This window comes from Centruroides sculpturatus, unplaced genomic scaffold, assembly GCF_000671375.1.
Source record: "Centruroides sculpturatus isolate CEXI.00-Female unplaced genomic scaffold, Cexi_2.0 scaffold426, whole genome shotgun sequence".
NCBI lineage: Eukaryota > Metazoa > Arthropoda > Arachnida > Scorpiones > Buthidae > Centruroides > Centruroides sculpturatus.
The window spans coordinates 396,476-407,762 of record NW_019384749.1 but is presented as its reverse complement, the minus strand read 5'-3'; the positions used below and the strand labels follow the sequence as shown (position 1 = coordinate 407,762).

Here is an 11,287-nt window from a genome sequence, read left to right as displayed (position 1 = left end):
TGAAGATCTTTCTTGATAAATAATGCTAATAAATTTTATGTCTGTTTAGATTTGTAATAAATTAATTTAAAAATCTAATTTAATTATTTATTTGAAGCTTAATTTTAAAGCTAAACTACAACATATAAACCCAGTATTAGAAATTAATGAAAGCCATTAAAAGTAATTAAATTAATTATTTTTAACTGCCCTGTGTGCACTGAGAAAACCCTTTTCAATACCCATTGTGGGCTCGACCATGTTCGTAATAAGGTGAGGTGAGGGATGAGTCCAACGTTTCTTCTCAGTTGTGAAAAATACAAACATCTCAAACTTAACTGGTAAAATAATTTTACAATATATTATATAATTTATCTGAAAATCAATAATATTTGTATATAACTTGGGGGCTTCGCCCACTTATTTGCCCAATATACACATAGACTATTAATAACAAAAATTTCGTGACGATTCACTCATTCCCGGTGCTCCATTTCTATTCTTTTTTTCTTTTCTCCTTTCGTGACGGAAAAAGGTGTGTCGATTCAAGCTAAGTAAACACGTATATACGTAATACTTAGCTTAAACTGTCATTCATTTGTGTACTGTCTCAACAATGTATTAAAGACTGATCAATAGGCCTACTATTCAGTGTGTCGCTGATGCATACCGAAAGAGCATATCAAGTTATCTGGTGAAAACATCACTTTCTCTTATGTCTATATATGTAGACATAAAAGAAAATGATATTTCTTTGTAGATAACGTTAGCTCTTTCGGCTAAAATGAATTGAACAGTGCGTTAGTAGCAGCAGCACACTGAACAGTATTGATCAAGTTGTAGTACAGTGGTACAGTACCTAGGAACTCGAATGTCTCAGAAGTCGAACAATTTGGAATCCAAACACTTTTTTCGAGGAAATTTTGTCCCAAAAGTCGATCTTTTCTTGGAATTCGAACGCAAACAAAGATGACCATACTGTACGATGTATGGCATCTTTACGGGTACTCATGATGAGGACGTATTGCCAAACTGGTTTGATTTTTATTTTGGTCTACTTGTTACTTTTTGAGCTGAAAACAATGAAAACCCGTCACTTTTCTAACTTTGACATGAGTTTGGATACGTTTTGAACGCGTCCAGCCGCGCTCAGTTCACCGCCTACTCTCGTTCCGAAAGAGTACTCGAAGACAGAGCCGTAGCAATGTTTCCGGCGCTCTTGGCAATGCATTAGTTTTTTAGTCTGTGGCGAATAAATGTTTGCCAGACGTGAGGATCGTCAAGAGCCCCTGTCACTTCGCGCCTTTAGCACTTGTTCCGTTGTCAATGCATTGCTACATCTCTGCTCGTACAACTTACTTTTTAGTGATTTTTTAAAATAACATTCATGTCTATGGCGCCTAAGAAGAATGCTGAGGCTACGAAACTCAGAGAAAGCTTAAAAAATGTGACGATTGAGGTAAAACAACTCCTAAACATGAGAGTGGTATGAGTGTGTATCTCTCATTGCTTTTAGCCCATTATTATTATAATCATCATTTTCAATGTTTTATGCTTTAATTAGGGCACTTACTTGTGTTATTTTAGCATAAATTATGAGTTTTTATAATTATAATGGGAATTTTGGGGAACAGATTAGTTCAATTTACATCATTCCTTATGGGAAAATTGTTTTGGAATTGGAATGTCCTCTAGGAACGAACTGAATTCGAATTCCAAGATACCACTGTATATTATTGAGACGATACATAAGTAAATAAACAAAACAGTCCATTCAAAAACAAATGGATAAATTAAAAACAATTAATAAGATAACGAATCTCATTGAGGTTCAGTAAGAAAGTTCAGCTATCATGCATAAATGCTATTATCTTACTGAATCCATATCTGTATAAATTGCCCATAAAATGGTACTTCTTGATATTAAGATTTAAAATAACAATAACATTAATAAATACTTCGCATTCCTACATGTTAGAAATCCGTTTGAAAGTATTCAACTTACTGTTAAAAATTATAGTACTGTATTTTATTAATTCCAACAATAAAGTCTAAATTATATGATTTTTATACGAAAGAAAAAATAATTAAAATGAAAAAGTTGTATTTTCTATAGACGGGTGTAATATATAGTTTTTATTGCGACAAAGTGGATAATATATCTAGTATATAAATGAGGATTGTTTGTTTATTTGTTCGCTATACACTCCTAGGCGTTCAACGAATTGCTACGAAACTAGGCAGCAGCGGCGGCCTTATCCATTGCGAGGCCCTGGGCGGCAGATCTTTGCGAGGCCCTTGTCCTTTGTGCAAAGTATGTGAATTGAAATAGTAGGCACTTATTAATATTAATATATACTGTACTATAAATTAAATTTATTTTATTGTTATAACTAATAGCCAAGGATAAAATAAAAAGTTTTAAATATCAACTTTTTTCTACTTGGTTGTTGCGCGAGGCCCCTCCAAGAGCGAGGCCCCGGGCGATTGCCCTGCTCGCCACCCCCTAAGGCCGCCACTGCTAGGCAGTTACGTTTTACATACTTGTTATTTAGATAATGGCATACATTCCATCCCAAAATATTTATTAAATCTTTTAAAATCAAGTTCTAGCTACATTCAATTGCTGATTTATACGTAGCGCCATTTATTGACAAAAATTTAACAAAATCATAAACTGAATACTGAATATAATTCTTACAAAAAAATAATACAGTTTTTAAAAATATATATATTATATTCACACGCGACAGGTAGCATATAGCACCTACCACTCGGATTTTTTCATTTCTGGACGATACTTTCTTAAAAAGTACCCTCTGGTAGCCGAATGGATAAAACACAGGTAGTTAGTTTGTCCTGGGTTTCGGCATGACCAACAGGCTCCAGCCATGTGCAGTTTTCTGGGTTTTCTTCACGTTAGTAACACCTAAATAGAGTCCAGCTTCACATAAAAGTCTTCCCAAGATGCATCTTCTCGGCAGATCGCCTACGTGCCTCGTTGCCATAACCAAATAAATCAAACCTATTGTAACAAGCGATTATTTATTGTGTTATCGTCATAATGCCGAGCTGAAACTTTTTTTCACAATATTCTCAATTCTTTTAGTGGTGTCTTGCTCCTGCACATCATACTTTTCCTGATAGCAATAGAGTCGTGTCGGTTTTCTATCTACGTTCAGGGAAATTTTGAATCGAAATTACGTAACTTCTGGCCCAAATGGGAAGTTCATATATAGTTAATCTGGACTTCCTGCCCTAAACTTTCCATATTTGGTCTCTATTTTCATCTACTAACTTTGTTCTCGAGATTAAGGAAAGACAGACAGTCAGAGGGGGGACAATGGAAATTTATAGGTCTACAGTTTTTTTCAAATTACTGTTTAATAACTTTTCTATAAACGCGATATTTATAAAAACATACTTCCCACATTGTTTATAAAATCTGCCAAAATACAAACACTTTATTATCACATAAAAGCAATTATTCTCGCATTTTGACAAGATTATTTTTACATAAACAAGTTATATATGAAGACATTCGGACGTTAAGGTTAGCAATTTCGATCGCATGCGAGACCATCACAATCGTTTCAAATATTAATAGCAGACCAACATTAATTAGTAGTCATTAACCATCCTCTCTTCAGGGAGGAGGTCAACGACTTTTGGTGGAATTACTTCAACCTCCTTTCGCAACAGTCCCTTCTTTCTATCGGACCCAACAATATGGTGGCATTCGAATAGGAAAATTACATAATACGAGGTTACCGGCCAGCACAAAATATGTTTTAAACGGTTTTCGAGAGTGACGACTTTAAATGTTTAAATAGTTGGTCCGTTTTTTTGCAAAATTTTATTTGTTAGCAGATCACCACTCGATATTCGAATGTGAATGAAACAGTTTGTTAGAGCTAATATTAAGAGAAAATATGTTTTACACATGTACAGAAATTTGTAATAAAATACATAATGCGGTTATAATAAAACATTAATTTTAAGTGATTCAAAGTACAGGTACTGTACATACAATAATAGTTATTAGTTTTAAATGAACTTTCGAATACATTATCAGCATTTTTGTTTTGGAAATGGCGCGATCGATTCCAGTTTTTCCCATAATGGTTATTCTGCCTAGTCATTACGAGGTTTCTGGACAAACAAAAAACCCACGAAGAAGGGTGAGACCTTGACGGTGGTTCCGTGGCTTAAAATAGAATTTCTTTTCTGTCACTAACTTCACCCGGCAGAAGAAATCAGAGATATTTCTAAAATGTATTTCTTTTTCACATTTATAATTTATAAGCATGTGCATTCGGAAACAAAAACAATGTAATATTTTGAAAAATAAAATCATATTTTAATAATTACAATTATATTTATTTTAATTGATTTATGTATATGCTACATTTAAATAATTTTATTTTAATAAATTATATCAGTTACCTAAAATTTGGCATATTGTAGATAAATATGAAAGTCTTCGATAATTCGAAGTCGCGTCCCTTGAATTTCGAACTAACGGGGATTTCCTGTAATTTTGCAATTACATACATACATTCGCATTGCTGTTGCACTAACGATTCTCGATTGATATTGCTAAGACCCACCAGCGGCCAAGCGGTCTTCGTATCCTAAACACTGGGAGTTTTGTCGTGGGTTCGCGCCTCTCTCGGACGGGCTGGCCACGTGGAGTTTTCCGGGTTTTCTCCACCTGTAACACCTAAATAGGGGCCAGTTTCCTTTAAAAAGTCCTCCCGGAAGGCATCTCTACCTAGACAAGTGTTGTGTTGTCATAATTCAAACAAATCAAAACCGATATTGTTGATTTATTGTCCCTTATGTTAATGGCTTAAAATAGTTTTTTTGATACTGTGCATGATGTGTCTATACACAGTTTAACACTTTCAACAGATTGCATTACAACTCAGAGCAATTTTTTGTAGAAGCTACGTGACTAGCCCCAGACCCCGTTGTAGTGGTACATGATACTGACTTACTCCCTATCCTCTTCAACTGCTGGACTGTGTGGTTTGTGAACGTTTCCTGTATTACTCAAATAGCATTATTCAATTATACACGTTTGTGTAAATAATTATTACTAATTAACAAACAGAAACAGCAAGAAAAATTTCCGATGTAAAATACATATTGCGCTAACAGTTGAGAATAATTAATTAATACTTTGACAACTTAATATCTGCGCTCATAATTAATTAGATACTGTATCACTTTTCGTGTTTTTCTGTTTGTGAGAAAATAAGATAATTCGGTCAGTTTTAACTGGCTATTAGAGTAACCGATGACACCTCACAAGCAGGCTAACACGAATGATAGGGGATACCACATAAATATGGTCGTGAATTCGAAAATTCGTTGAGCCAATGTAATTCAATCATAATCCCGAATTACAGATTGACATTTGACAAATGTTAACAAAACGTTTACATTGAACATTTCACAATTTGTCATATTAATCATTTCGACGATCGCGAATGTTTTTACCAACGATTATTAATCACCGAGAAAACGTTTGGCTCACTGTGGATACTGAAAACACTGCAATAAAGTATCGAATCATAAGAGCCTCAGTAGCGCAGTAGGTAGCGCGTCAGTCTCATAATCTGAAGGTCGTGAGTTCGATCCTCACCTGGGGCATCTTATTATTATTTTTCCATTCGACTTGACGAAGTTTTATCATCATGCGAAACTTTTACTTAATGTCAGCGATGTTTCTTCTATAATTTCGGTCTTGTTGTTTTTCAATTTTAACTATGGAACAGATGATTGACCGGTAGATTCGAGTTGATAAACCATATTTATATGGTATCCCATATCATTCGTGTTAGCCTTCTTGTGAGGTATCATCGGTTACTCTAATAGCCAGTTAAAACTGACCGAATTATCTTATTTTCTCACAAACAGAAAAACACGAAAAATAATACAGTATCTAATTAATTATGAGCGCAGATATCAAGTTGTCAAAGTATGAATTAATTATTCTGTAGTATTTTAAAAGAATTTATTCATTATTTAATCGCGTTTTTCATTCATGTTAATCGTGTATAATAATTATTCCAATTGCCGGAATGGTTTATTTTTTTAACTCTTTCCGCCCTGTGGGCGCTAAGAGGGCCTCTTTAAGCAAGCCCATTATGGGTTCGGCCAGGTCCACAATAGGTGGTAGGGCAAGGGGGCCGACCACCCCCCGAAAAATTCCTAGGGATTTCTCGACTCGTCCGAATACGATCCCGGGTCCCGCAGAGCGGAGGCTGTCACCTTAATTTAACCGCTCGACCATCCGGCTGTCATTGCCGGAATGGTAACATTGAAATGAGTCATTTTTTCCAAAATAATTATGGTTCAGGTTTTCCTTCTGGATGCTTTTTTAATAACTTAAAAATTCTTATTTAATTTATTTTTACGGTTTAATTGTATTTATGAACTAATTATTAATTGAATTTGTTCAGTCACAACTGTTGAGTCTGCTGAACGCAGCCAATTATTTAACTCGTGATAATAATTTACAAAAGAATTAAACGAAAACAATGTAATTCACTTATATTAATATTTAAAAAGAAATATTTATGTTTGTATTTATGTTCTAGTTATTTTTATAACGTCAATTGTAATATTTTAAAAATAAAATTTATAATCGATATTTGCACACTACATGGCGCTGCGAGCGTTATATTTATAGAGGAAACGTGCTCATCTTACTATATTTGTATACTTATGAAAAAAGTATTTTGTTAACGATTTAATTACTTAAATTTTGATAAGCAGGTCTTCAATTACAGTAAGTTAGTATAAGTCTTATATGAAAGCTCAAACGTACACGTGAAATCCTAATGAAATATGATATAAGTTATATATGTCAAGAATTTTCCTTGATGTTTTGATGGTTGATTTCACACACTTCTATTTGTTAAATATATCTACGATATTTAACGAATATAAAATAAATTAAAAGAATGCTTTACTTATAAATTGATTTTATGTCTGAAATTACGTCCGCATTTTTCTTGAAATTTTTACTCCCCCTCCTCCCATTGTCCCAGTTTGTGCGTGTTTCTATAACCCCCTCCCCTTCTTCGGACGTCTAACAAAACTCAACCCTCCTTAAAACCTTTATCACCTTATGAATAATAAAATGCATAAACTGTATAAAATTTAATGAAATAAAACCGACGTTCATTGAAGTTCAACCCTTTCTCTTTCCCTGTCCAACCTGTCATAACCCCCTCCCACTCTTCCAGTGCGGACGTCATTTAATGCACCTAAGATGTGAACTCTGAATGAGGGATTTTCCACCATCCCAGAATTATAGACCCCTGTACCAGCAAAAATGTCAATGGAAACATACTTGTGCATGCCTTTGTGAGAAATTTGCCTCCAAAGGTCAGTTTTTTAGTCTTGATGCTTTACATGTAGTTGTGCTTCTGTGCTTGATGTTGTTCATACCTCGGAGCCCGCAGAAGTAGGCTGTCACAACCCTCTAAAACTATATAACATCAAGTACTCCATGAACAGTCAAGTGGACTATTCAAAGCCAGCATAGTCACTTGGGCTAAATGGTTTAAATGCAAGAGTCTTAGCAGACTGTGCTACATGACACTCAATTGTGTGCTTTCTGGAAGTAGGCTGATTTTGGAAACTATCTTGCAAAGGATCAAATATAGATATTGTTCCTTTGACTTTTTTGCTCTTATGGGTATGATCCACAGCTCTAGTAAGGTCCTAACCATCTCATTGAGAGGTGTAATTGTATGAAAAGGTATCTTTTAAATTCTAAATTGTAAAATATTTATATAATGAAGGAAATTAGCTACATATGTAATTATCAAATTTAGAATTGTCATCAAACTTTTGGTTTTTCTATATTTTTTTCTATGGAAATACAGAAGAAACCAAAACAACTTATAGAACTCTAACTGGTAATTAACAATGGCATTTGTGTCACTCAAAATTTATCTGTCTATCTGATAATTTAAATATGAAGTTTTATAAAATTTCAATTATGTATCATTATATTATTTATAATTTAACATTTATGTAATATTTATATTCATAATTTGTATTTTTTTTTATTTTTGATTAATACAGTAATACCTCGACTTACGCTACCCCGACTTACGCGAACTCAGAGTTACACAATTTTCAAATCTTGTCAATTCGTTTTTTGTTTGAGTGTCACACAACTCTTGATTAATCACTCCCCCCCACACTATTGTTCAGCTTACATGTTTGGATGTGTTGCATGGAATCGACATATAGCTACAATTTATTTTGTGTTATTTATTTCTGTATTTGTTATATTTATGGAGACTTGAGAGACTCTATGTGGTGATTTCTTGTAACTGTGAACAAATCAAATGACGAGATAAGATTAACGAGAGCATTTATTAGCTTACATACATCCGACTTGGATTTTACACAAATTGCGAAATTACACCCTGACTTACACAAATTCGACTTACGCGATTATCGCTCGGTCCCACCTATCGCGTAAGTTTGGGGTATTACTGTACATTAACTAAATATATTTAGTTATTATATTTGTTTTTTAAATAGTGAATTGTGAGAAAGGTGTAAATTTTCATGTTTATATTTATTACAGGTTTTTAAATTAAATGTAAAATGGGGAAACAAAAGAAAAAAAGTATTAACCAAAATGAAAAAGTATCAAAAATGCCATCACATAAAAGACATCAATTAAATAATTTGACAGAAATATTGTTAAAAAGTAAGTTATATTGAAACTTAAGTAATTATTCAAGTACAAAATGTAATCATGCAAGTAATTGTAATAAATACAGTCGACCCCCCTAAACACGGTAGATATGTTCCGGTTTTTATGAATCCATTTGCTAAGAGTTCAGCCAATCACAGCCAGGCACATATGCAGTTTACGGACTATGGCTGTTTGAAAGATTTCTTTCTTAAAATTAATCAATTCTAGACTAATTGATCAATAAGCACAATGATATTGTGCTTATTGATGTGGACAATGTACAATGTAAGTTACTGGAAGGAAAAAGCTTAAAGATTAGTAGAAAGAATATATATGAAAGGTACTTTTGGGAAAGGCACTTCTGTGAATGAAGTTGATGTGAAAATTGAAGGAGTGAGAGTGAAAGATTCAGATATTTGTAGTTAGTACCCCACAAAATGGAGAGATTGATGAAGATATAACAACAGAGTTGTAGCTGGTTTGACTAAATGGAGAGGGACTAGTGGAGAACTTTGTGACAGAAGAATACCTCCAAGATTAAAAGGAAAATTTTATAAAATGGTTATTAGGCTTGCAATGTTATATTGTTTGGAGTGCTGGGCTGTGAAGAAAGTGCAGGTACAGAGAATGCATATCACAAATGCAGATGCTGAGATGGTGGAGTGGTATCATAAGGAAAGATAAGATGAGGAATAGTTACAATGGGGAAGCTTGGGCATCACAGAGATAGAAAACAAATTGAGGAAAAATCAACTGAGGTGGTTCAAGCATGTGCAATGCTAACCAGAAACAGCCTGAGTACAAAGAGTCCTGGAAATGTCAGTGGGAGGGGCAAGATGGAGAAGATCTAGAAAGATCTGGAATGAGACCCTTAAATGTGATATGGAAGAATGCAATGTCTTTATGGAAGTTGCTTCGAACAGGACAAAATGGAAAAGAAAGACTTGAAGTGCCAACCCTGTATAGTTGGGAAAACGTCAATAAAGAATATGTATATAACACACATTTATTTTTTATTTAGTTAACACTTAAGTGTTAACTAAATAAAAAATATTAACTGTTTTAATACTATTTTCTATTACCAAATTACATTTAATATGTAATCAACATTTAAGCTTTGTTATTAGTTTATTATTTTTTTAATGACAAAGGTAATGTAAGATGATAAATTTTTCAAAAAATTATTACTATATTAAATTTATTTGTTAAAATAATAATAATAATACATATTAATAAACTTAAACTATTTAATATTTATTATTATTACTTTTTTAAAAATTTTATATAGAATGTACAGAATTAGGAACAACTAAAGAAGAATGGAAAGATTATGAAGAGATTTATAATAACGTTCAAGCAATAAGAGATATTGAAAAAGGTAAATTATATAAAAGTTAATTTTGAAATAAATACTAATAATAACTTCGTGCATTTTGATTATTTAACTAATATTAAGTATATTCATATGAGCATTATAACAGGTGTATTTTATGAAAGATATTTGAATTAAACTAAGTTTTTTGAAAAATCTTTTAATCAATAACCTCATGATTTAAAGTTCATTTTTTTTTAAATATATAAATGTGATTTTGTTAGGTTAAAAAATTCTTATTTTAAATATTTATTTTGCTTATTGACCTCTTTCCAAAACTAGATTTAATTCACCAACCATTTTCTGTAATGATACAAAACGAGAGTAAATTGCAAATAGTAAAATAATGAAATAGAAATGAAAATCCAACTTATCCTTCCAGATGTTGAAATTTTTTTCCTATAGTGAATAATTCATAACAGAGGATGATAGAATTAGTTTATTTTTCTGAAAAATTTCATCAAAATCAGACAATTAAATTATTTATTTTTTCACTTCTACTTTTTTCTTTGGATGAAATATATCTTAATTAAAAATATCAATGAAATGTGTACAAATATAATTTAAAACAAAATAAATTTAAAACTATGTAATAATTATAGCTTTCTATTTATAATGTATGAGAGTACTGTATGTATACAGTACATATATGGAGATATAGAAAAACATTTAGAGAATGTAATATTTTTAACCCCTTTACTAGCACAAATGAGTTTTTCATGCTCTGCTATTATAATATGGGCTCTTCTGAGAATTTCTCATACTTGATCTCCTTCACATGATCAACCTGCCAAAAGGCTTCACCGAGAAAGAATTAAACCTACCAATGAAAATAGATTAACTTGGGAAAGAATACTATTACTGTATATATATATATATATATATAACCTGGACTACAAATATATCAAGATACAATGTTTTTCAGTGAATTCTATAGAAACAGTATATCCCTTTTTAATGAAACTAATTCCAGGTCTCTAGCTTTAATTGCTATCTTGCATATTTATGTGATGATGGGAAATAAAAAGTGGAAAAATTAAGAAATGAACATTAACAAGAATGATTGGAAAACTATAAAAAACATTGTAAGAGAGAAATTCTCAAGTTATCAACAAAAAAAATATAAGATGATATTTTTTTAATAGAAATAAGTTATGACAATAAAATGAGAAGAGTGCAACAGATCAGTCAAATTTGACTGA

At 32.3% G+C, this 11,287-nt stretch overlaps 1 protein-coding gene and 1 non-coding gene across 2 annotated transcripts in view; both read left to right on the top strand.

The window, feature by feature from the left end:
- The first annotated feature begins 5,564 nt into the window (after nucleotides 1-5,564).
- Nucleotides 5,565-5,637, top strand: Trnam-cau. The gene has a single exon. It is a non-coding gene; the product is annotated as a tRNA-Met (tRNA).
- A 3,033-nt stretch (nucleotides 5,638-8,670) lies between these two features.
- LOC111628528 (histone-lysine N-methyltransferase setd3-like) overlaps nucleotides 8,671-11,287 on the top strand; it is a 52,225-nt gene continuing 49,608 nt past the window's right edge. The window contains exons 1-2 of the mRNA XM_023372339.1: nucleotides 8,671-8,725; nucleotides 10,002-10,091. Coding sequence (XP_023228107.1) covers nucleotides 8,671-8,725; nucleotides 10,002-10,091 — 145 coding nt within the window. The remainder of the gene's footprint in view (nucleotides 8,726-10,001; nucleotides 10,092-11,287) is intronic.